This window comes from Aricia agestis, chromosome 13, assembly GCF_905147365.1.
Source record: "Aricia agestis chromosome 13, ilAriAges1.1, whole genome shotgun sequence".
Taxonomy (NCBI): Eukaryota; Metazoa; Arthropoda; class Insecta; order Lepidoptera; family Lycaenidae; genus Aricia; species Aricia agestis.
In genome coordinates, this window is record NC_056418.1 from 12,669,757 (window position 1) to 12,697,643 (window position 27,887).

General features: G+C 37.6%; 2 protein-coding genes across 8 annotated transcripts in view; both read left to right on the top strand.

Annotated features, from left to right (window-relative positions):
- Positions 1-7,780, top strand: part of LOC121732969 (POU domain, class 6, transcription factor 2) — a 163,098-nt gene extending 155,318 nt beyond the window's left edge. For all 6 annotated transcript variants that reach the window (XM_042123012.1, XM_042123017.1, XM_042123015.1 and 3 more), the window contains 2 exons: positions 3,204-3,340; positions 4,928-7,780. In XM_042123012.1, the coding sequence (XP_041978946.1) occupies positions 3,204-3,340; positions 4,928-5,052 (262 nt within the window). In that variant the 3' untranslated portion in view covers positions 5,053-7,780. The remainder of the gene's footprint in view (positions 1-3,203; positions 3,341-4,927) is intronic.
- A 2,538-nt stretch (positions 7,781-10,318) lies between these two features.
- LOC121732968 (tyrosine-protein phosphatase non-receptor type 4) lies at positions 10,319-27,362 on the top strand. 2 transcript variants are annotated; one of them, XM_042123010.1, is made up of 15 exons: positions 10,319-10,867; positions 11,170-11,298; positions 12,462-12,675; positions 14,307-14,515; positions 15,592-15,744; positions 16,847-17,070; positions 17,644-17,838; positions 18,097-18,310; positions 22,277-22,382; positions 22,736-22,975; positions 23,694-23,810; positions 24,718-24,941; positions 25,209-25,344; positions 25,578-25,789; positions 26,061-27,362. In XM_042123010.1, exons 1-15 carry the CDS (start codon positions 10,718-10,720, stop codon positions 26,133-26,135), a joined length of 2,598 nt encoding a protein of 865 aa, XP_041978944.1. In that variant the 5' UTR covers positions 10,319-10,717; the 3' UTR covers positions 26,136-27,362. The 2 variants fall into 2 exon arrangements, with proteins under 2 accessions (XP_041978944.1, XP_041978945.1); XM_042123011.1 differs by having other exon boundaries at positions 25,581-25,789.
- The last annotated feature ends 525 nt before the right edge of the window (positions 27,363-27,887 follow it).

Genomic DNA, 27,887 nt, shown 5'->3' on the forward strand with positions numbered 1-27,887 from the left:
TAAGAGGTAAAAGATATACACACTTTTACATAATATTAGTATGGATTACGTATGAATCATAAAGTTAATATACTTAGCGGAATAGATGTCACTAATAGTAACACTGAGTGGTAAAAAGAGATGTGTGATAGGACATGACAGCAACACTCTTTTTTTGACGTCCGTCGGCACGCGCACGTGCCGCTAGTTGACAATTAATTAATCTCATAGAATTCATGTTCAATCATGCTTGTGTATACGTACACATATTTTTCACACAGATGAAAACCAATTTTGGTTTCTTTTGACAGCTCGAGATTGTTGCTCTATTCCGCTAGGTATATTTACTTTATGGTAGGTACCTATGGATTAACTCTCGATAGTAAGAAACACAGTTGTGATTTCAGTTCATGCGTTTCCCTGAAAATGACATCAACGCATACACACGCACCGTATTAAATCAGAAGTCAGAATATTAGAAAACCTATGTTATTGTTTCAAAGTTTTATGACAAACTTTCAAATTAATAATTTAACGAAAGATACAAAAGAGTCCCGGTAAAGGATAATGTCCTATACCGGGACTCAAAGTTGCAGAGTGAAAACGCTATAAAAAGTATCCTATCCAATAAAAAGTAAATTTTATATTGCGGTGAAATGTACGGTTACTACGCGATACCGAAAAACAGAAAAAACATTTTTTTGGCAAAAATCAAAAACAATTACTTTTCAATATGCATATAAATAATAGTACAGTTGTGTTTTTTGTAGTTTTTATACAACTTGCAATGAAAAAGAAATTCACTTTCTATTCTTAATTTCTTATCCCTTTCCTCTAATTAATTTGGCGGAACCCAACTCAACAGATTTACCATTCCCTTGGGTAAAATATTATAATCATTTCTAAGATCTTGTTAATGGTTACTACTATCAAAATTATACTAGAATCTGTTTTGGAAAATATTGTAGGACGCATTGACGTAGACGAAGACCTTCCTATTTTGTTGACAGTCGTCCAAATTCTTACCTATAATGGGCTAGGTTTTTTCGTTAAAAAAAAACAGCTTTGACAATTACACATCCCTGATCCCACACTGTAAGCTTCGCTACTGGTAAGATGGGTAATAGCGAAAGACTAGAAATAGAATAGATCACTTTTTTCTTAGATTGATTTGAAAGGGATGACACTACGATGTTGCCACTTTTTAATTTCATGGCTTTTTTGACAGACTGTATATTAATATCGAAAGCTCACGGCAAAAAATCGAAACTAGGACATTTCTAATCTTCTAAGAAGATTAAAAATGTCCCAGTTTCGATTTTTAGGGTTCCGTACCCAAAGGGTGAAAACGGGACCCTATTACTGACCCTATGTCTGTCCGTCTGTCTCCAGGCTGTAACTCAAGAACCGCTATAGCTACACTTCTGAAATTTTCACAGATTATGTATTTCTGTTGCCGCTATAAAAAAATTTACTAAAAACAAAAAATATATATTTGAGGGGGGCTCCTATACAACAAACGTGATTTTCTTGGCCTTTTTTGCTCGTAATCAATAACGGTAGCAGGTAGGCACTTGAAATACGTACAAAATTCTTAATTATATTTGTAGTTTAATAATTCATAATAAAATTAAAGTAATATAAATATTTAAGAGGGAGGGTGGTTAAAACACATTTTTTGCCAACTTTCGCTCTATAACGGTACGGAACCTTTCGTGCGAGAGTCCAACTCGCACTTGGCCAATTATTTGAGGTCATTCTATTATATGACATTGTTGGCGTAATTTTCATTGTAAGACATTATTCTATGAAATCGACGTGTTCCTGAGTTTTGAATTCTATGGGACACATCATGAATAAAACTATAACATCATTTAAGTATGAAATCATACATAAACAAAATACATTGTGTATACATGTATGTATTCAAATAGCCATACATTATGAAACCAGACCAAGGTTCATTATTTACATTTGACGTTTATCAGCTTATTTTGGTTTTCAATGTGAACTTGAACGAAGGATGTCCCACTTCTGTATGTATCCTATTAAATATCGAATACTGTAAATTGTATTAGTTACGCTACTGTATAGAGTTATATTATGCAGACCAAGCATGGTCATAAATAGAAAAAGAATTTACATGCAGTCTTAGCATGGCTATGACCATGCAAAGAATAACAGCGCAATTGCAGCCTGAAATTTTGGAGTCATCGCGATATTTTGTATCCAAGCCTATGCTTATCCAAGATAATATTACAATACCCGCGTCCAAATAAGAAACATAATGTGATTACGAATTACTAGTTATATTCTTGTGTTTTCATCCTCTCTCAATCCGAATAGTTGTTCCAATGCTGCAATGCAAGAATAGAAACTACTGATCGTAAGTTCGTAAGACACTCTACGTAGAGATGTAACTTCACAGGGTTTAACTGAAAGATAATACATAATTCTCTTATGGTTAAGGATGAAGCCAAACGACCGTAGTTTGTGAGTAGAGTCGCAGAATTTCGGCTGGCAGAAATTCTGCTACATTCAGTTTCATGCAAAAGTCTTGTTTGATTCACACGAGCGTAATTTTGTGAGTCATGATTTGTATGAAAGATATTTACGCGACCGAAATTCTGCGACTCACAACTCACAAATTACGCTCGTTTGGCTTCACCCTAAATCAAGAGGACTCCAAGTTATTTTATCGTCCATTTTGAATAAAATATGCAACTTTAGTCACCTTTTCTTTGCCACTTTGGCTACAAAAATTGTAGGCACCTAATATTTTATAGATACTAAGCGCCTTGAGTTTGAATAGCTTTATCTCATATTTATCTTCTAGTCTCTTCGATTATTCCATTCTTATATTCTGTACTTGTAGAATTTGGATGACGGAATATATTTTAGCACTAAGTTTTGTATCATACTTATTATTATGGCTACGCAATACGCATGCATGCAATGCTTGTTGTTTTGATAAAGATACCTAGTAAATAAGATTTGTACAAAAAACTTACTCGCATTGCTCGGCGGGCGCAGCGAGCAAATTCTTTTTCAAAATTTATTGCATAAAAATATATTGTTAGTGACATATTTTTTAACTTCTGGGCAAAAACTGTTTCTATCAGCGACATGCTTAAAAACACGTAATGTCGGACATACTGTTACGTGTCTTTTTTCGCGTCAGAATATACATAATATCTGACTAACCCCTACCTTTGTCATTCCAGGTATGCGTCAGGACAGAACCACCTGACTGACTTCATCGGTATGGAGCCGAGCAAGAAGCGGAAGCGGCGGACCTCCTTCACACCACAAGCCTTGGAGCTGCTGAACGCACACTTCGAGAGGAACACGCATCCTTCTGGTGAGATATATTTTTAGAGTATATTTCAGCTAGGAATATCACAGCGTAATTATTAAGACAACAAATAACAAGGCCTCCGCATCCGTTGTGGATGATTTAAACAGTATTTAGATATAGAGAAAATCTCTCTTCAAATACTGTGGCTGGGACAAGATTTGAATGCCCGTATGGTTGACAACAAAATAGTATCAGATATCATCTAAGCGGGTAGAACTCCATTAGTCATTAGTTAGTGAGCTGATGATGTTCAATCATAGCTAAGGTTAATTTTAATGTAGCTCTACCATATCAATCACGATTCCCAAAATGTAATACCTACATATCAAAATATGTGATCGAAGATCTCAGGGCATGCGCATGCGATCAGTGTGATACTAAAATCAGTCATTGTACTCTTGAAATTGTCAATTCGTTCAGTCAACAGTAAAACTTAATGTCACATATTTTATCGTTTTGACTTTTGGTAGCTACGATCCTACCATAAAGTTAATATACCTAGCGGAATAGAGAAACAAAGGCCTGAGCAAGAGAGATGTCACTATCAGTAACACTGCGTGGTAAAAAGAGACGTGTGATACATGACAGCAGCACTCTTTTTTTGACGTCCAGTCGGCACATGCCGCACGTTTGCAATTTAATCTCATAGAATTCATGTTTAATTATGCTTGTGTAAGTGTATACGTACACATATTTTTCACACAGATGAAAACCCATTTTGGTTACGTTTGACAACTCGAGATTGTTGCTCTATTCCGCTAGGTCATGCTAGGTATATTAACTTTATGGTCTAGACCCATAATAATTATTATATATACCTTACAAACTAACATACATGACCGACAAACACGTAGGTATTATATATATATTTTTTTTTAATGAAATAAGGGGGCAAACGAGCAAACGGGTCACCTGATGGAAAGCAACTTCCGTCGCCCATGGACACTCGCAGCATCAGAAGAGCTGCATGTGCGTTGCCGGCCTTTTAAGAGGGAATAGGGTAATAGGGGAGGGTAGGGAAGGGAATAGGGGAGGGTAGGAAAGGGAATAGGGTAGGGGATTGGGCCTCCGGTAAACTCACTCACTCGGCGAAACACAGCGCAAGCGCTGTTTCACGCCGGTTTTCTGTGAGAACGTGGTATTTATCCGGTCGAGCCGGCCCATTCGTGCCGAAGCATGGCTCTCCCCCGTATTAATACGTATTATAGCTTAAGTTATCACAAGTCACAGTGTAATGATGACAGTAAAATAGCATCACATCTTTAATCTCAGCAGACACAAAAATCAAAAACTCCATAATATGCTTTCAGTAAGCTGATAATATGAATCATAGCTTAGGCTGATTTTAGTGTCGTTTTTCAAAAAGGCTTCCTAGATTTTCATACACCTTCGTGCGTGCGCAATGCGCATTCGATGACGTAGCGCGAGCTCTCCTGAAATTGTAAAATTGTTTAGTCACCAGCAAAAAATTAAGAATGTCACATCAGTTTCAACTTTTGGTAGCTACGATCCTACAGACATGCCAGACAGACAGCTATTTCTGCTACCCTCTCGGGTGCCTTTAATTTAACCTTTTTTTGTAATTTCCAGGCACAGAAATCACCGGTTTGGCGCACCAGCTAGGCTACGAGCGCGAAGTCATCAGAATATGGTTCTGCAACAAGCGACAAGCCCTCAAGAACACCGTACGGATGATGTCCAAAGGAATGGTCTAAATTGTAACTTAGATAATAGTAGGAGCCCAATTCTAGTACCTCCGATCGATCCCAGGTTCGAGGTACGAGAATAGGACCTCATAAACTAAGACCTGCACCACGCTAGCGCGGGTAGCGACAGGTTTACTTGTGTATACTTTTATCGCAAAATCAAAATGAGGCTTGCCATTTGGACTATAGTTCAAGTTTTTGTTTCGTATACACGAGCATAGCCTAATGTTAAAATCATTATCGTCATACTCAGAATATTGCTACGGTAGTATTTCTAAATCTCGAAAAGATAAGATTTTGATACGTCGAAATAGTAAAAATGCTATGCTAAACAGGCATAGTCCTAAAAGCAGTCTAGTAAGTGCATTTTTGGTGACCGAATACCACAGAGCTTAATACTATGACTGCTATCGCTTTTTGTTTCTGATAATGACGGTAATGATTTTAAATAAGAATTCAATAGATAACAATGTCAAAATGTGAAACCCGCGTTAACGACAAAATATTAAACCTATAAAAAAATCCGAGCGCCTACGCAGTCAAAAAAATACTCTGGGCAAAAATCGGTTTTTATTTACGATGGACGAAATAATCAAAACTTGCTAATGAAATCGCCGCCGCGTCCGCTCCCGCGTACGCCTTAGATACGCGTAAGGGTCTTACCTATGCCGAGAATTTGATGTCGCTCTTGAATAAATGTTTTCCTTTGAATTTTTTATCTGGCCTTACTTGAATCATAACTCGATTCCAGCCAACTTTAGTAACGTAATACGATTTTTTTATTAAAATATAAAATGTAAATTAAAACATTTTGACTGATATATTCGTCTCAAAGTAGATACTTTTACAATGTAACGGTAGCGTAAATAGGTGTTTAGTACAAAAATACGAGTGATTTTCACGTAATACTCTTTTTTAATCGACGTTAGTGATGTGAAACATTCGTCGATCGTGTTGATTTATCGATAGTTTAGACAGTTCCGTTTGCTGAATGTGGACGAGTCGGCAGATTTTAATTTAAGTCAATTTAATTGTAAAATGCATTTTGTAAATAAGTACAACATTTGAGGGGGCCCGGTGCCGGGGCCGCGGTAATTTATTGATACTCCTGAGTTGTTCGTTCTCCTAGCGAATGTTGCACTTTATAGTTTTAGGTGAATTATCAGTAATATGGGAGTAGTTAATGTGTCGTCGATATTAGTGGCCTGCGTTCTCGTGAAAGTTTCCGTTGTTAGATAGGTTTAAAGCGATATGTATAGAATATTAAACGCATTGCTACACTGTAAATATTGTTCTCATAAATTAAGTTTATTAAATGTATTATTAGTTTTATGTACCGATAATGAACTATAAGTTTAGCTTCGTAAGATTTAAGTAGGAGCGAGTTGGATATTTGTTGCGAAATATTAATGATTTACAAAAAATTATGATGCCTCGGTTTTGTGAGCGAGTTCGTTTGAAATGCGATTTTTTTTTAGAAAAACATACGTGGAACAGTAGGTCTCTTTTCGTCGGTGTGTGCATACTATTTGGGCGGATATTAATAAAAAAACTAATAAATTGCCTCGCATTTGGAAAGTAGATTTTGAAATATTATACTTTATATATTTTCGAAAGAAAAAGAAACATTATTGTATTTTTTAAGTATTTAGCCGGAGGAGTATGCATATTACCACTCAAAGTATTGCTATGATTTGAATGAAAAATGAGATTCTGACAGTGTAGATCCGATTTAGTTGCTTTTCAATTTTGTTACTTTACAATATTTTGTTTTTTATAAAAGCAGTTCTGCTTTTTTGTTCATTAGTAATTTCATAATCGTTAAGACCTACTGTTAACTGTATAACTAATAGTAATAAGACTGTAATTTAAAGTATGTTAATGACCAATGAAAACCAACTTGTGATCATTAATATTTGTACTGTTACCTACTACTTAACAAGAGTCGTTAAAAAATAATATTATAAAAATTAAACATATTTTTCGGCTGTTGAAAAAATTGTAAATACAATATTAAGGATAATAAAACTATTTGGATTAATATTTAGGAAACAAAGTGAAAAAAAAATATTATCAAAATTTATATTTTCAAAAATTATTACAAGTGCAAAAAAAGTGTATTTAAAAAAAATGAAGGAATGTTTGGCCATAATCGAAATTTATCGAGTAGGGATTTTTTATCGACTACAGTACACACCACTACACACACACCAACAGTACGGTAAACAGTGAAAAATCGTGCGGCGCGATGTTGCCAGTAATCCGTACTTATAAGGAGTCAGGTCGTTCGCACTTTTGCAATATTAAATCTAATCAAATACTGTAGGATATTTATGTGTATCGATATCGATCCCGAGCGTCACTAGTGCTCGTCTACGCGAAGGACCTGAGTCCCAACAAACACTAGTGTAATAACCCAGCGTAATGCTAAGTACAAATATAATTATTTAACTATAAACTGCTAGTCCCGTTGTTGATAACGATTATTGATAATTATTATAATTGTTACGGGGCAGGACCGCGTCGCACCCTGGTTTTCATGATGTATTTATAATAATAATAGTTTAATACGATTATTAAAAGTCTACTACACATTACTTCATCTGTAACACGTATTCAAACCAAACAATATAGCATCTAATAGTGTATTAATTTTTCTTCCTGTAATGGTACCGAATGATTGAATATGGCTGCTGGATTATGACGAGGAGCAGATTAAAGGCAGATAACTGTTCAACACTTGTTTTATTCTGTTGCATACCCTGTACTGTCGAGCACAACCATAAAGTTAATATACCTAGCGGAATAGAGCAACAATCTCGAGCTGTCAAACGAAACCAAAATTGGATTTCGTCTGTATGAAAAATATATGTACCTACGTATACACTTACACAAGCATGATTGAACATGAATTCTATGAGATTAAATTGTCAACGTGCGGCACGTGCCGACTGGACGTCAAAAAAAGAGTGTTGCTGTCATGTATCACTCGTCTCTTTTTACCACGCAGTGTTACTGATAGTGACATCTCTCTTGCTCCTCTTAGCCTTTGTTTCTCTATTCCGCTAGGTATATTAACTTTATGAGCACAACTCACAAATTTTGTATAGAAATAGTAGGAGAAAGAGAATTGAGATAAACGACAAGTAGAGGGCTGAGTGTAAATACTCGCTCGCGTCTTTAGTGCCGCAGAAGTATTCAGATTTCAGGCAGAGGCGAAGTAAGGCGTGGACGGTGTAAGCCCACCACGTTCTCACAGAAAACGGACATGAAGCAGCGCTTGCGCTGTGTTTCGCCGAGTGAGTGAGTTTACCGGAGGCCCAATCCCCTACCCTATTCCCTTTCCTACCCTCCCCTACTCCCTTCCCTTCCCTCCCCTACCCTCCCCTATTACCCTATTCCCTCTTAAAAGGCCGGCAACGCACCTGCAGCTCTTCTGATGCTGCGAGTGTCCATGGGCGACGGAAGTTGCTTTCCATCAGGTGACCCGTTTGCTCGTTTGGCCCCTTATTTCATTTAAAAAAATGCTGTAAAGGGTCATAATCAATAAATTATTAAAAGTATTTAACTGAATAAGGATTATTGCCGTATTGGTTAAAATCACTTCGAAAATGTGCCTTTATTTGAAGTTAAAAGTAAATGACAATAAAATGTTATTGTGGGATATCCTTATTCGTATATACTATCGTGTTTTCTGCAGACCTTTTCAATGTGTACAATACTTGGTACATTATTTACATGAAGAATAGACCACGTGAAAGGACATAGGTTTCTTTTTTGCGGAAAAATGTATGGTTTCCGTGACATTCCTAAATTACGCGGGCGATGTATAGTGATATCTTTCCCGCGAGCGCATCGCCGCTTTGGTAGCGCAGCGCCCACTTCGAAACGGGCGTACATCGCAATATTTTAATTTCGCCATAACTTCTAAACCAAACATCAAATTTTAATAATTCAAAGACCAAATATATTCTACATAAACTGTACTTAGTGATGAAATAATTTCTTTTGATTAGGATTATTAGCATGAGTAAAATAAATCCGTTTAAATGTAGATCAATAAAAATCAAGATTTTTAAATAAAAAAATAGGTGTTGTGCCTCACTTGACATAGATAGGTATAGTGTGTCGCGGACAATCTCGAGCTGTCAAACGGAATCAAAATGGGTTTCATCTGTGTGTAAAAATAATATGTGTTAGGTTAGAAATCATGTTCAATCAGGCTTGTGTAAGTGTATACGTATACACTTACACAAGCCTGATTGAACATGATTTCTATGAGATTAAATTGTCAACGTGCGGCACGTGCCGACTGGACGTCAAAAAAAGAGTGTTGCTGTCATGTATCACTCGTCTCTTTTTACCACGCATTGTTACTGATAGTGACATCTCTCTTGCTCAGGCCTTTGTTTCTCTATTCCGCTAGGTATATTAACTTTATGGGTGGAATTAAAATGATCGTTCTTTCGTTGGCCTTCGATGACCATCCACACCGCGTTCGAACAAAATATGATTCGATCCCTTTGATGTTATCGCCTGTTACCGCAACGCCACGAATCGCCGGCCAACGCCAAGACGTGCCAACGAACGTTAATTATTGGCATTCCCTAGCCCTCCAAACACGACCAACGAAACCTATTCGTTTTCCTTAAAGGTAAAGACATCCTCTTGTTCATGATTCATACAGTACAGAATACACTCATACCGAGTACACTCATACGATCTAGCTCGTATGAGTGCACTCGGTCCGAGAGTTATACTCGTCTATACGAGTATAACTTTAATCTTTATTAGAGAAAAAGTGGGCAGAACGGGATATAGTGAAGTTTTTAGAAATACCTATATAGGTAATTATGAAGCCGAAGAAGTGTTGTGGAACGTGAAGCAACAGATCAGCTGCAATTGTCATCATAATATTCTTTAATGCATTGAGACAAAATATTACTTCTAGGATGTAAAACCTATAACTGTGTGTAAACCAAATTCTGAGTGAGCTATTGGATCTAGCGCGTATGAGCGCACTTAGTAGGTACTCTTGTATAGTGAAAACCCACCTTAACTGCAACTGAAAAGTAGCACAATCATATATAGTGCTGTCAACTGCACTGATTAAATAATAACTTGATGAATAGGTATTATTCTAATTTTCCCGCCATTGCGATGACACATGGCGATGGTTTTATGCTATACCTACTAATATAAAAAAAAAAGTTAACGTCACTGTCAGTAGCTGTCACTTTTGACAATTGTAATATTTGGAGTTCAACATGGCGACCCTCTAGAAATTACTTTATGTGCTGTTTTCTACGATTTTTTTACAAATTATCAATGAAAATAATATGAAATTGCAATAATAAGTGCGTGCTGTAGAAGGCAGTGTATTAGGCAGTTGTCACACACATTATTCATTACAGAAACGACAAAAGAAGCGACAACAACATCCATTGGATGTCCAATTTTAACAACAAATATCCCTGTATTATGTTTTAGACGTAATATTTTACGTGCTCGCTGCTCGTTACGTCAGTTCGTTGGGAATACCTACTTGATATGCACACATTAGCGGGGGCATGATTCATAATGTTAAAGGTGACGGGCTGAGTCGTGTTTTGCTCGATAACAAAACCCGTTTTTGAGTTATCTGATAGGAATCCTGGAGTGACTAATCTGCACAATGATTGAGAGTGTCTCGCGTCGGGCATTCAGTAGTTGTAGTGGTACTTACAACGTTCGGGCCTCTGAACTTGCTAGGGAGAGGAAACTTAATATTTTCAATGTTATTGTTGTGTTTTTGGACGATACCCATCACTGTTTTCAAATAGAGGTAAGTTTTTGAATTGAGTCTTATTTACATTTTCTCCTTTCTGATTTTTGAGTAAGACTTCCCATTCGTATAATAATATAATAAATGGGAATTTATTTCTTGTAGTGAATTCTTATTTGCAGTTAAAACTGGCTCAGTTAATTTATTATGAATCGATTTCTAATTTATTTATATAAGTCATTATATCAGACACGTTACTAAATGAAATTAAAGTTTAATTTTTTTAAGAATGTGTATGTACTACGTAGTTGAATTTTTTCATGAAATTAATATCATCCTAATTGTTTCTTTTTAAATTTCAGAAAAAGGCAAAAGGCTCAGTTCTCTTAGAACATGTATTCCAGCATTTAGAACTGGTTGAAAAGGATTACTTTGGTTTACAATTCACAGAAAATGGATCAATACCGAGCGCTACAAATACAGAAATAACGGTAAAGTTAACTCCATATTTCAATCTTTTAATTAATAAAGCCTTAATAAAGCCTCTTTTCATAGACTATACTTCTTTAAAACATAGAAGTAACAAAATAAAACTAGGGTTCTATGATAGTACTTTAAAGAGGATAATATATTTATTTCTAATACTATCCTATAACCTTGTTTGGTTGTCCTCTTCACAATGTACTTAAAATTTTTGTGAAGAGGAAGAAAATAGTATTCATCATAACATAGGCAAGGTTATAAGAGTCTCATAAGAGTTTTTGTACGCATCATGTTTAAACTAATTTGAATACAAATAATAATAGCTTAAAACTGAAATATGTTTAATTTTAAGCTATAAATTGATCTTTTCCAAAAACTGTCCTATGTCCTTTCCCAGGACTCAAAGTATCTTAATACCAAGTTTGATCTAAATTGGTTTAGGACTTGTCACTTGAAGAGGCACCAGAGACAAACAGACACACTGTAATGTGTAAATATGATGACTCAACACTAAAAAAATTGTAATGGGATGTTAGAGGTCAACGGTCTTTATTAAATTATGTCAATTGCCCATGATGAGTCACAGGTCCTTACATAATTGTACATGATATTATGAGCTGAGGGCATGATCTTGTGCATTTTATTTGATTTGTTAAAAGTTGTGCCTTAAGAAGCAGTTGTTAAAAATATTATATCTAAGTAAAGACTTAATTTTATGGTTTTATGCAAAAGTAAGTCATGAACACTGTAAATTTGAACATACATATATACATAAGTTTTAACATTCACTTATGACCATAAAGTTACCTAGCGGAATTGAGAAACAAGGGCCTGAGCAAGAGAGATGTCACTATCAGTAACACTGTGTGGTGAAAAGAGACGTGTGATACATGACAGCAGCACTCTTTTTTTGACGTCCAGTCGGCATGTGCCGTACATTGACAATTTAATCTCATAGAAAACATGTTCAATCATGCTTGTGTAAGTGAATGACATACACATATTTTTACACACAGATGAAACCAATTTCGGTTTCGTTTGTCAGCTCTAGACTGTTGCTCTATTCCGCTAGGTATATTAACTTTATGCTTATGACTTATGAGGTGACTAGTTTTAATATAAACTGTGTGCAACATTATCAATTTTTTTTCATTATTAACCCCTTTTTCAGCGCTGGCTGGACAGCGGTAAATCGGTGAAGAAGCAGATTGGTGCTAATGCCCAGTTGTGGCTGGCTGTACGGTTCTACCCACCTGAGCCGAGTCGGCTAAACGAGGAATTCACGAGATATCTGTTGTGTCTACAACTGAGGAAGCTACTGATCGACGGCAGAATGTCTGCGCCCAAGAACACTGTTTTGTTGCTTGCGTCATTTACTGTACAAGGTATGGAGTTTTTTAAGGGAAGGCAAACATGTAAGTGTCTAAATACACTGAAGTTCCGCGGCGGAAATTCCGCATGATTACGTCAGCAATGTCATACGCATACAATATAACGCGACGTAATTTTATCATGGTGTGTCATCGGTAATTTAAAATACATTGCAGGCGGAATCATGCCGAACTTCCGCCGCGGAAATTCGGCATAGTGTTTAGACACAATTTTTTTTATGAAACATTTTGTGGCGAATAGTTGCGCGATATCTAGATGTAACATGCAAGTGCATAATTTTATTATTCCCAATTATATCAGTCACTAATAAAAAATTATTTGTGACTGATATAATAATTCATATTCATATTCACACTTTAGTTAAGGCCCAGTAGTCCCTAAAATAAGCAGGTCGATGTCTGTCAGTACGAATATCGACGTTAAGGACATTAAAATAACATTCATATTCGCGCGCCTTGTACAGTGGCTGTTACGCGCTCGCCGCGTGCCTTGATAATAGAAAATAGGAGGAAAAACCTTTTGTTTTTAGTATTACACAAATCAAATATATCAAATCGTTTACGTTAGATTACGACACATATACAACTTTTTTTGTTTTTTCTAGAAAGTGTGTAATTTAGCCATAAAATGATTTTATTATGAAAAACAGCGTTATAACAGTCATATTTGAGATTTTTTTTCTATCGAGCAGAATTTTTCAAATTGTGTACCTTTGCGTATAGGAAATTTTCTCAATTTTAAAACGGTACTTATTTTATACTTAAATAATGATATTTCCTTCACTAAAAACGTGTTTTAAAAAACCCATTTTACGTAGTTGCAACAACCAGAGCGCCTTAAGTATATCATGCCCTATTAAGCTGAGTCTGATATGAAAATCGGGGATAATTTACTTTAACTAGGTAATTATTTAGTCCCTTCTGTGAGAACTTAAGACCTTTGTTAGTAATAGTTGAATGCCCTCTGAATCAGCATTTATTTTACCTAAAAGTCCTTTAATTACTTTTTATTGTTATGAGTTATGACTCATATAATATTTACTAATTAAAGTTAAAATATTTCATGTAAATAACTTGAGTCACACACAATCAAATCACAGTCTTTGTATTTAAGAAATAATACTAAACTAAATTTTACCCTCAGCTTCGTGTTATGCCACCAAAAAACTAGTCAATTTCCAATTCTGGAACTCAATCAATGTCTTCGATTGATGATACAAATACTATGTTATCCAAAATTTATTAAAGTATACCTGAATGAGTTATACTCACAGACATAGATCATGATAGATACCGCATGTGTATGTACTTCGCGTGCCATATCGCGTTCCCAAACTACGAGCAATGCTTGTCTTTCGAAAGTCTGTTCTTTAGTCTGCTATCGGAATCGGACGTCAATTGGAATTTTAAAAATGCCTAAATACCTAGAAGTGTCGTATTGAGCTGTATAAATTCAAATTGAAACATTGACCTAGATAATGGGCATCATTGCATTGGTACGTCACAGTAGCTATAAAAAAGTGGCACGCTCGTTTTCATACAAATGGAGCGACATGCGGTATCTATCTTGATCTATGTCTGTGGTTATGCTCAATATGAATCATAAACTTTAATTTATATTTCAGCCGAATTAGGAGACTACAACTCTCTGGAACACCGACCGGAGTACCTCTCCGAGTTATGTCTCCTGCCCAAGCAAAGCGCCGAAGATGAGAGGAGGATCAAGGAGCTGCATAAACTACACAAAGGCCAGTCCCCTGCTGACGCTGATGCTAATTTTCTAGAACATGCCAAACGGTTGGATCTGTATGGAGTCGAATCGCACCCTGCTAAGGTATTGAAATATCCATACTTATATTGTAAATGCATAAGTGTATCTGTCTTTCTGTCTGTGGCATCATGTAGTGCATTTGTGTTTATACCACACTAATATTATTATTATAATGCTAAGTACTCATATACAGTTTTGCTCGATAGTTTTACTCCGAATCGAAGGAAATGAAATTTAATTCCATCGAGCCGGCTCGAAGCAAGCCTTCGAGCTGTCAGTTTTGCGGTCCACACGGTGGTTATTGCTCGATTTGGAGTAAAACTATCGAGCAAAACCGTATGTGAGTACTTAACTTTAGGGCGAGGGTTTGTCTGTGTTTTATCTTGTACTAATATGTATTCTGTGGTTTTATGTATGACGTTTGTTATTTCTTCGCATTTAAACCGCCAGTGGTATGGAGCTAGCTAGCTAAGTGATACCTTGTGTTAACGTTTAGACCAGTGGTCCTCAACCTTTTTTTCATGCGGCCGACAAATATATTTTGCTTTTGATGTCGCCGGCCGCAACAAAAAACTTTAGGGTAAAAAATAACGTTCTACAAAATTAACGATTTAAAAAATGAAAAAAAAAATTCAATTCATTATTTTTGCGGTGGCCGGTGGGCGTTAATTTCAAAATAGTTTAACATCAGACGGGCCACAAATAAAGTCCCGGCGGGCCGCGGGTAGGGGATAGCTGGTTTAGACTCACTGCAGGAAAATATTTATTTGCTTATATAAATTTATTTGCCCTAATAAACCGCGGGTAACGCCGCGGGATACACCGTAAAAGTGTTGAGATAGGTTTTGTTACTAAGTGCAATTTGCATGCAAGTTTTATGTAAAAATTTAAACTTGCATGCAAAATTATAATAATTTAAATTTGTATGTTTATATGCGTATAATATGCTTTTATTGGGCGTTAACTGATTTCTGTAGTTTCTCGATCGGTCACATGTTTGACATTGGTAAAATTTCATGGCCATACCATTTTGTAGATCAATAGGAAACAGACTTGATGGAACAAGAAATAGAGCTGGAATTAAGTAGCATTTAATTAAATAGTAGAAAACCTAGGTACTAGAGGCTCTTTTTTTTCAGGACTACAACGAAAAAGACATACTGATTGGTGTGACGTCAATCGGTATTGTGGTCTTCCAGAAAGACATACGAGTGAATACATTCTCTTGGAGCAAGATCATCAAAATCTCATTCAAGAAGAAACAATTCTTCATACAACTGAAACGAGAAGCGGTAAGAATTTATTTATAGTATGACTTAATAGACTAACAGGTAAACGGATTGCCTAATCCGTGGCAAACACCGCACGTTTCATGCAAAACCGGCGTGAAACAGCGCTTGCGCTGTGTTTCGCCGAGTGAGTGAGTTTACCGGAGGCCCAATCCCCTTACCCCTACCCTATTCCCTTCCCTACCCTCAACTATTCCCTTCCCTTCCCTACCCTCCCCTATTACCCTATTCCCTCTTAAAAGGCCGGCAACGCACTTGCAGCTCTTCTGATGCTGCGAGTGTCCATGGGCGACGGAAGTTGCTTTCCATCAGGTGACCCGTTTGCTCGTTTGCCCCCTTATTTCATAAAAAAAAAACATTCAACTGTAAGGAAGTTACACCTGCAACTTAAATGAATATTAAATGTTATAAATGTAAAAGTGTTTGTCGCTCAGGCTCTCTGCACATACCTCAATTTGATTAAATTTTATATTCGATTAAATTTTATATTAGTACTAACGTTGTTTTGCCATATAAAGTATTTCGATTTTCGCCCATATTATTTTATTGAAGTGACTAAATAAGTATGTCACCATGGCAACGTCCATCGCTATCCCGTCGCACAAACAATGGTCGCTGTAAGTCTCGAGTTGTAATAATTTACTAATATTTATACACCATTAATAGGTGCATTACCTATTAATATAAAAAGTACCCAGTAGCCGGTTCTCAGAACTACTGAATATGCATGTAAAATTTGGTAAAAATCAGTAAAGCCATTTCGGAGGAGTATTGTACCTTAAACTAACATTGTGACACGATAATATATTTTTATATATAAAATTTATTATTATTAATTTATCAAGAAAAACACTAAAGATTTCATCCCGGATAATATGGTTCTTTTGCAACAAACGAACTTGGTCAAAACAAAGTTGCGGGCAATATCAAACCACGTAAAAATACCAGGATGAAATGACTTAGCTTAGCGATATATCCCATAAATTTTTGTCAATCGACAATGTTACATTATAATATTATTTGATTCCAAACGTTTATTTTTTTTAAGAATAAGTACTTATAAAAAAATCGTTTATTCTAATTTAAAATTTCGATTTAATTCCAGTCTGAATCATACGACACGGTGCTCGGGTTCAACATGCGGTCCGCACGCGCAGCCAAAGCCCTCTGGCGGTGCAGCGTGGAACGACACGGGTTCTTCCGACTGCGGGCCCCAAGACGAAGGCCCCTGTTGGGCTTCGGGGCCCCCGCCCCAACTGTGCCCCGGACTGAGACGCAGGCGTTGGAAGATGCGAAGCGTTGCCGCGCGAGTAATACGAGCTTTGTGAGGTAATTGAATTATTTGTGGTGGATAAACAATTGTCACTGTGACATCGATTAGAGCCTTCTTAACATGGCGATTAAAATCACTCTTCATTCGCATCACTTTTTTTTGGCCTATGGATTTTTCAATGCGTAATGTAAAACATAACGAAACCTTGCTCTAAAATTCGAAAAAAAAAATTTTAATGTGACCATAATTCCCCCGTGCCTCTTAGCGTTAGAAACGATTAAAACGCTCAAATAATAGCTCCCACACCGGTTTCGGTGACGGTGGCCAGTTTCATTGAAACCAGGCCAGCTACGCAGGAGTCATTTTATAGTACCCAAGTATGTGCGCAGTACACAAGAGCACTCTCTATTCCTTTACTCTCATAACCCAGTGGGACGGAAGACCGACACGACTGGCGAGAGATCAGGCGCAGGACCGACTTTTTGCCCATCCGATTACGCTCAAAATACCTCCTATTTGTAGCGTTTTGATCGTTATCATCATCATCAACGCTAAGTGGAACGCGGGGAATAACGGCATTAGTGTCATTACTCATTACGTTTATTATGATTGTGACGTCATAATTCCAGACGCAACAGCTCCCGCACGCGCGACAAGTGCGCGTCGTCGCCGGGTCTGGGGGGCGGGGCGAGGAGGCGTGTCACCGGCCACGAGGAGCCCCCGCCCCGCGCCGCGTGGACGGACCCCCCCGCGTGGACGGACACGCCCGCTTGGACCGACCCCCCTTACCCAGAGAGCCCGGAACCGCCCGCTGATCCTGTCGAGTAAGTTAAAGAGTTGTTGTCTTGCACCTCGTGTGTCGACCCCCCGCGTGGACGGACACGCCTGCTTGGACCGACCCCGCCTCCGGAGCCTTCCGCTGACGCTGTTGAGTAAGTTAATAAATAATACAAAAGTGAACCGCCTATAAAACCATTTCTACTTGTATGTGTAAACTACCCTTTATTGTATTTTTTGTGCTACTAACACTTAAGTCCTTGCCTTCTGTTAAATTATTAGTAAAAAATGATACTTTTAAACAGCGAGGGCAACAGTCTGGAGCGCGTGCTAGCGTGTCGCGTTCCGCTAACGTACGTCGACGAGTCCGAGTCAGAAGCCGAAGCGGAGGCGACTTGCGTCCGCCTGTCTGCGGGGCCGGACGGACGGTTCGGGTTTAATGTACGCGGCGCGGGCGGCGCCGTCATCGTGTCGCTCGTCGCTCCTCGCACGCGCCCGCACCTGCAGGAGGGAGACCAGGTACGTTGCTGTCTCTTTTTATCTACAGACGATATGTGTCTATTTCAATGACATAGGCAGACATTATATAACATGAAAGAGATAGACATATCAAGGTGACCCGGGTTTAATGTGCGCGGTGCGGACGGCGCGGCGTTGATAATATCGTGTCGCTCGTCGCTCCCCGTACACACCTGTAGGCAGACCAGGGATGTTGCTGTCTCTTTCTACATTTTTTATATCCACAGAGCGATTACGTATCTTGTGATAAGTAAGCACCAGGCACACATTTAAGAATATCTGCTATCTGTTAGTAAATTAACTAGATAGAAAAGAACAACAAACCTTATTGGCATACCTGTAGTATTTTGGTGTACACTTTATGAAACATACGCCAATCGAAAGAGAAGATGTTTAACAAACAATAAATATACTTTAACAAAATGTCGTAAATAATATACTTTCTGAATTATTTCAGTTTGAAAATGTAAAATAAATAACATTTTAGATATAGAACCTGAAATATTTCAAAAAGTATAACATTTACGACGTTTTGTCAAAGAGTATTTGTTGTTTGTAATTATTTTCTCTGTCGATTGACGTATGTTTCATAGGTCAAACACCGAAATATGCCATTTTAAGTACTTGAAACTAGTGATGGGTAATTTTCCGAAAAATTTCAAAGCTCGGAAATTTTTCCATTTATTTTTCTGAAAAATTGAAAAATTGCAAAAATAATGGAAAAATATTTTTTTATTGAAATTATTCGCTTAAATGAAATAGTAAATAGTAAAAATGAAATGGAATATCAAATATGGTTCATATTAAGTTGACATTCAAAGGCTTGAATGACTTTAGGTGTTGTTTAAAAAACAATATCTTTTTTTAGCCATATCTCCTTTATTTTTTATTTTTTACGAAAATGGTAAGGACCAAAGCTATCACAAATTTGATATTCTACAACTTTAGTCCCTATAATTTTCATTGTAAAATCAGTAGTTACGGAAATAACTCCAAAAAACAAGTCAAAGTATAAAATCAAATTTAGCGCAAATAATTGAAGAAACAAAGTTGTAGATGATAGATTATTAAACCTACGATCCTTATGTTTTTTTCTACGCCTATGGTAAATGTACCAGGTGTACGGAACCTAAGCGACTGGATAAAACTGGATATTTCTGATCATGGATTAGACCGCATCAGAAGAGCTGGAGGTGCGTTGCCGACTTTTTAAGAGGGAATAGGGTAATAGGGGAGGTTAGGGATGGGAGGGGAATTATAGGGGAGGGTAGGGAAGGGAAATGGGGTAGGTGATTGTGCCTCCGGTAAACTCACTCACTCGGCGAAACAAAGCGCAAGCGCTGTTTCACGCCGGTATTTCTCTGGTCGAGCCGGCCCATTCGTGCCGAAGCATGGCTCCCCACGTATAATGCTCTATATCAATAATGGCTACACGAAGGCACTTAAAATATTTACAAAATATACCTACTTAATGGTATCAGTACTTTAATAGTTGATAATAAAATTAAAATTAAATTAAATATTTAATTACATTAAATATTTAATTTAATATCCCATATAAAAATATTTTTTTTTGCTTAATTTTGCTCATAAACGGTACGGAACCCTCCGTGCGCGAGTCCGACTCGTACTGGCCAATTATTTACGGAACCCTAAAATGATTTCTTGTAAATTATACAAGGACAATAATTATTGTAGTAGTATGTGCGGATATCGCAAAACTGAAAGTTCCTGTTATCTCGCGAAATTCTCGCGAAAAAAATTTCGAACTTCCAGAGTTATATAATGAAGAAGGCACTACTCAGATTTATAAGGCTTAGGCCAAACCTACGCGACCATGCGACTGCGAAGCGGGAGCGTCAATATTTTGCGGGAGCGTTTTGTATTGACGCTCCCGCTTCGCAGTCGCGTGGTCGCGTAGGTCGCGTAGGTCAAACCTTAACTGGGGATACCTAACGTAACCATAAGGCATACGTCCCGCTTTCAGGCAGTCTGACACGCTGTCCCCCATGAGCCCAAATTGTCCCGCTTTTGCAAACAGACCTAACAACCATAGTTTAAAAGTATTTTTATGTTTGAAACTTTCAGGCATGTACAGTGCCTGAAAGTAAGGCGTACATACAACAAACGTGATTATTCTGCCATATTGGAACGACCCTTAGTAAAACCGTATTGGTTATTGTGTAATAAATTATTTAAATTAAAATGTAACAGTAATTGCTGTAAAATTATTTTTTCAAATATTTTACTAAGAGTCGGTAAAATCGAAATGGGCCGGCAATTAGTCGGATCTGATTTAATTCCCGCTTTAAATAAAGGTACGACCTTACTGTGCTTCATTAAGTCAAAAAAAACACCACTGTTAATGCAGTCATTGAAAATTATTGCCAGATGAGGAGCTATGATGTCAATTATCGATTTAATAATTTTTGTAGACATGCCCCAGAGATCAGTAGTATTTTTAATATTCAACAATTTAAAGGTATCAATAATATCTCTAGGGCTAATTTCCATGAACTTAAAATTGACATCACATTCCTTTACATTGTCTCTGAGTAGCTTTTCAGCAGCTTCTGGTGAGGAATTTAGATTTTTTGTAGTTGAGACCGGAATGTCAGCAAAAAACTTTTCAAAGACCGTCGTAACTTCGAGATTATTTGTAATCTTTTTATTTTCAAAGTATAATTCAAAATCAGTGTTACGACAGGTGACGTTTCCAGTCTCACCAGATATAACCTTCCATGTAGTTTTAATTTTATTTTTAGAATTTTTAATTTTATTTTTGATATATAGAGCCTTAGCAGCTTTACAAACTTTTCTGAAGGTTTTAGAATAATTTTTAACATAGGCTTTAAATGATTCACTACTGTTGCTACACCTCTCATCATATAATTCATATAATCTTTGCCTACTTATTTTAATTCCTTTAGTTGCCCATTCAATAAATCTGTTTTTTTTTTTATTATCGTTTCTAACTGTTTTAGAAGTAAATACTGTATTAAATTGTGTTCTTATTACCTTAAACAAATTATTAAAAGCTTCATCTGAGCTATTTGATCTACCCAATGACTGAATATTTGAATTTAATTTACTTCTAAAAATTGCTCAATACGTTTTGTAGTCACAGGAACAAACACAAGATTATCCTTTACGTTATTATCGCAATTGACATTAAATGATGCTAACTGTCCACAGTGATCAGAGCTTAACTTATTAATTATTTATGACCTCTTCTAAACACTAGCGCAAAAAAAACTTTCTATAATTATTAATTTCAGAAAAAATCTTACGCGACTTTAGTAATACTGGTCCGGTGATGAACGCTATAATCTTAGCGGCCTAGCCGAGCAATTTTATTGCGCCTTATCACGTATTGCGTAATATTATTGAACGTCTAGGGTTGATATTGAACGCACCTTTAATCTAATAATTGTCAAATAAACTGTTTAGTAAAATTGAAGCGTGATATTGCACAATACAATTGATCGTCTAAGTGCCGGCTTATGCAACAAATCATAGAAGTTTCCAAGAAAAAGAATAAATAAAAGTCTTAAAATGTTATCCCACAGTTATCTTGTTTTATTTTCTAATCTTGGTTGACATTTCAACTTGGAAAAATATTGGAAAAATATTTGAAAAATTGGAAAAATATAATGGAAATTTTTCTTTTTTCTTTTCTTTTGGAAATTTTTCCATTACGCATCTGTACTTGAAACTAATTAGGTATGCCACGCTCTATGCAAAAAGGTTCCAACTCTTTTATATTATGTGTGTCTGTCCCTTTCAATCGTGATTTGGATTTAACTTATTTAAAAAGTTGTCTCGTCTAGTATTTTAAAACCGCGTTCGTGACTGCATGAGGAATTATAAAGCTGTCTCTTTCAATAGTGAGTCTAACCGGTATGTCTCTTTCTGAGACTATTGCAGTATATTTTTATATTTCAATTTTATTTATTTTTTCACCAGGTACTATCGATAAACGGCGAGGACGTGTCGGAGATGAGCCACGAGCAGGTGGTGCAGCTGATCCGCAACACCAAGGACACGCTCGTGCTCATGATCAAACCCAAAGGTACGTGAGACAATAGACAGAACGCGTAAGAGCCAGTCCACACGGCGCGCTGCGTCGTCGCAGCGCACATCTGATGGACAGCAGCCCCCGAGACGAAGCGGGAGGGGGTGTTGACTTTAAGACTGCTTCGTAATAACGCTACGATAACGCAGCGCCCGTGTGGCCGGCTATGCGTCTACTCTTTTTATGAAACGGGACAGCCTTGAAACCGTTGTTATTTCACGCTGATATTCTGTGAAGCCATGGTATTTATCTATATCTAGCCCATTTATATTTAAGCATATATCACGTTTGTCCGTATTTCCTTTTGATAAGTTAATAGCGTAAAATAAACTTTTACTTTTTACTTCCAGCGGTCTTCGAAGCCGACGAAACGGGTCCCGAGGAACCGGCCGTATGCTTCGTACCTCTAACCAGTACGGACACCAATACCAACCCCCTCCATCAATCCATGCTGCTGCTGGGTGACGGGCTCGCGAGCGGCGCGGCGCTGCGGCAGTACGACGCGTTACCGCGACGCACGGACGCGCCCGCCACCGCAGCGAAGTTGCCGCAGAATGTCAACAAGAACAGATACAGGGATATTGCGCCTTGTGAGTATAGATGTAGGGTGCCATTTGCAATATACAGGGTAAGGGGCCTGGGCGACGCACGGACGCGCCCGCTAACGCCGCGAAGTTGCCGCAAAACGTCAACGAGAACAGATACAGGGACATTGCGCCTTGTGGGTATAGATTTAGGGTGCTATTTGCAATATACAGGGTAAGGGGCCTGGGCGACGCACGGACGCGCCCGCTAACGCCGCGAAGTTGCCGCAAAACGTCAACGAGAACAGATACAGGGACATTGCGCCTTGTGGGTATAGATTTAGGGTGCTATTTGCAATATACAGGGTAAGGGGACGGGGCGACGCACGGACGCGCCCGCCACCGCCGCGAAGTTGCCGCAGAACGTCAACAAGAACAGATACAGGGATATTGCGCCTTGTGAGTATAGATTTAGGGTGCTATTTACAATACGTCAGACTTGGGAGCGACGACGATATAAGTAAAATATCATAAAACATTAGGTCCGGTTATATCGAAGATACGTTAGTTTTTCATACGAAATTTACTATTACGTTTTAACATTTTTGTAAAGACCCATATTTTTGTACGCGAGTAAATGAGACAATCGTTAGGCCTCATCATAGATTTCAGAAAAAATATAAATAATATCTATCAAATCTATATCTTCACTTAAGTGCATCAATGGATAGTTACTTAGTTAATTGAAATTATATCTACATAATATTCGCGTGTTATATTACAGACGACTCAACACGAGTGCTACTGAAGAACGGACCTAACGGCGACTACATCAACGCTTCATATATCAACATGGAGATTCCCAACTCCGACTTGGTGCTAACGTATATCGCGACACAGGGTATGTTTAATAACTTTTTTATTACTTCATATTATTCAGTAACTGTTTTTTTTTTTTAATGAAATAAGGGGGCAAACGAGCAAACGGGTCACCTGATGGAAAGCAACTTCCGTCGCCCATGGACACTTGCAGCATCAGAAGAGCTGCAAGGGCGTTGCCGGCCTTTTAAGAGGGAATAGGGTAATAGGGGAGGGTAGGGAAGGGAAGGGAAGGGAATAGTTGAGGGTAGGGAAGGGAATAGGGTAGGGCTTAGGGGATTGGGCCTCCGGTAAACTCACTCACTCGGCGAAACACAAGCGCAAGCGCTGTTTCACGCCGGTTTTCTGTGAGAACGTGGTATTTCTCCGGTCGAGCCGGCCCATTCGTGCCGAAGCATGGCTCTCCCACGTAAACATCATAACATCAGTTTTTAGTAGATAATGTCTGCAAACATATGATTATTGCAAGTACGCGCAGTAAAACTTGCCTAAAAATTGTATTGACACTCTTTTTTCATATAAATTGATAGAATATATTTCAAAATGATTAAATGAAGTGCAGTGAAATCTTGTTCTCGTTTTCATGTTACTAACTTTTTACTTCGAATTTTATATTATACCACAGGCTTTCCCAAAGTGGGCGATAACGACCCCTTGTGGGCGCTGAAGGTCTAAAGGAAGGCGGTGTGGGACCCAGAAAAAAAATGGGGGTGTTGTGTAGCGACTTGGGGGGTATCTTGTAATTTTATTTTATCTGGATGCATTTTAAATTAAAACAATGGGGGGCGCTAAAACATAATTTCTTCTCAAAGTGGGCAGTGGACAAAATAAGTTTGGGAACCCCTTTAACAACAGATAGAAGAAGATTTACAAGGTACTGGAATATTTTGTCGCTGTGCTATTAATTATGATTTTCATCTCAATTTCAGGTCCACTAGCGTCAACAGTGGGTGACTTCTGGCAGATGGTGTGGGAGAGCGAAAGCAGTCTCATCGTGATGCTGACGGTCCTAGCGGAGCGGTGCAGGACTAAGTGCCACCAGTATTGGCCCAAAGTCGGGACCACCCCGCTCAAGGCCACCAACGATCTAACCGTTCTCACCAACAGCGAGCAGAATTTTGGTCATTATGTGCGAAGGGAGATGGTGTTGAAGGTATGACTAGAAGCGATTCATCAATAGAAATTCTAACAATTAAATATTTATCGAGCAAACTTTATGTCAGGCAAAGTAGTGCACATAGGTACCATAATATTTCATCAATTTCAGCCATTTTGTGAACTTGATATTGTGTCAGCATTTTAAATATCGTATACAATAATTATTAATCCTAATAATCCATATGTGAATTTTTGCGCTGTTTTTACACTCAATAAAAGGAGTTTATTGTGTATTCATTCATTTTTGTTTTTTGTATTATAGGACAGCGACGGCGGCAGTCGCAGTATAACGCAGTTACAGTACACCGCGTGGCCGGACCACGGCGTGCCGGAGGACACGCGCGACTTCATACAGTTCACGCGCGATTGTGCGGAGCTGCGGCATCGGTCTAGTGCAGGTGCGTCATGATAGTGGTCGTGTAGGAGTTTAGAAGAAATATAAAATCAAAATATTTATTTCTAAATAGGTTAACAAAGTTAACACTTTTAGAACGTCTACATGAGGCCTACCACCGGTTCGGGAACTAACCCGGCATAAATACAAATATCAAACTACCCACAGTGAATAGCGGTAAACTTCACCAAACTAACTTTAGTTTTGTGTTAAACTAAAGTTAGTTTTTTATTTCAGTAGTACCAACAGTCGTCGAAGAATTAGATGGCGAAGACTCCCATACGTTGGATCCACCTATGATAGTCCACTGTTCCGCTGGCGTGGGACGTACGGGGGCGCTGATACTGGCGGAGGTCGCTCTGCAGCTGCTAGCGCGCCGGCAGCCGATGTACCCGCTGGATCTAGTGCGTGCTATGCGCTCGCAGCGTCCCATGTGCGTCCAGACACAGGTATGTCCATGACATATGAGTTATGACATACATCAGTAGTAATACACTAATACTGGCTGAAGTTGTGAATATTCAGCGATTTTAGTTCGTGACATATATGACAGCAGCTTATACGCCAATTGCCAACATAATATACTATACCGCAATAAAAACTATATTATGTCCATTACCGGGACAAGAAAACAGATAAACAGACAAACACTTTCTTACTACTAGACTAACTGACAATTGAATACTGGTTAATTATCAACCTATATTTTCTTGCTTCCAGAACCAATACAGGTTCGTCTGTGAGAGTATCCAATCAGCCTACACGCAGATGACGTCACCAGAAAACGGCAACTGATGGCTACTCCCCTCGGACGAGGTACCGAACAACGTCTGTACGAAACTGTACCATATCAGTATGAAAGTAAGGTCGTATTTGCAATGTTGACTCGTCTCGTATTGCCTTATAAGGCTGAATACTTAAACTTTACTTAAATAAGGGCTTTAAGGATAGTTAAAGATAACTGCGACTCAGTACTCAAAGGATGATAGCGCGCCAAAAGCATAACTAAAACCGCCATCTTGTAAAGAGATTGGCAATCTTTCAAGCTTATTGTGGCTTGTATCCGAAATCAGGACGCTGCCATCTTGCAAGGCATTTCACCAAATCCTGTCAATTTATCTTACATTGTTGGTGGTGTCATTTTAGTGATAGCTACTTTATCTGTGGCTACGTCACATCCATGTTTTCATGACAATAGTGCTGAAAAATTTTAGTAGATAATATTTAAGTGCCTCTTACTTTAAGTGGTGTTTAAGTACTCGGCCAAAAGAGACTTAGAACAATAAGCGTGTGATGTATAATTAAAGTATATACGCGTCCTTCGCGTTACACATACGTAAGAAAAGGATAGAGTAAGTATTATGTACCAAAAAGTAGACTGAATTTTTTACTAAAACGTAAATTCGTGTCATATTCGTCCCTCTCACATTACATAAATAAGACAAGGATAGGAAGTTTTCTTACGTTTTACTCCTTTATTAAAGAAACGTTTTTTACCTTATTCTGGGTATACAAAAATTCTGCCTACTACATATCTTGCCATATTACTTACTACAATAGTAATCATTGTTGTACTACTACTATACTACAAAACTGCGTATTCATAGTATTTCTAGTCAAAAATTACTGCATTTTGGATTCAGTATAAAATGAACAAATTTTTAAATTATATTTTCTTTGTAAATACATATTTTCTTCCTTCTTCAACATAATATATCGAAATAATACAGTGTAAATAGTTTTTTAATAATCTAGTCTAGAACTAAAAAATTCAGGTATTATCGTCAAAAAAACTAACGTCTTTAGGGTTCCGTCTGCATCTTTTACGTCGAAATTGATAACTAAAAGCCCTCAGACCAAATAAAAAGTATTTTTATTTGGTTTGGTCTAAGTAAAAACCCTATATTAAAAATATCCTCAAAATCTTAAGAATAGTAATGTTGATTTTAATGTCGTTTCAAAGTTTCTTTGGTTTTATGTTTCCACCATAAACTTAATATACCCAGCGGAATAGAGCAACAATCTCGAGCTGTCAAACGTAACCGAAATTGGTTTTCATCTGTGTGAAAAATATGTGTACGTATACACTTACACAAGCATGATTGAACATGAATTCTATGAGATTTAATTTTCAACGTGCTGCCGCACGTTGAAAATTAAATCTCATAGAATGCCGACGTGCCGACTGGACGTCAAAAAAAGAGTGCTGCTGTCGTGTACACACGTCTCTTTACCACGCAGTGTTACTGATAGTGACATCTCTTTCACTCAGGCCTTTGTTTCTCTTATCCGCTAGGTAAGTATATTAACATTATGGTTTCAACTCGAATAAAAAAAAATCAACATATCAGGTTAAATATACTAAATAATATTATTATTAGGTTATTTGATTATTATGTTATTTTTTAATCGTCATAATATATTTGCTTTCTGTGATTAACGTCTTTAGATTATAAGCTTTTTACATTATTACCCGTCTGTATAGCCCGGTCTTCTATCGACGCCTCTTTCATTCGCACGTGGAAATATTGCTTTCTCGCTCCTACC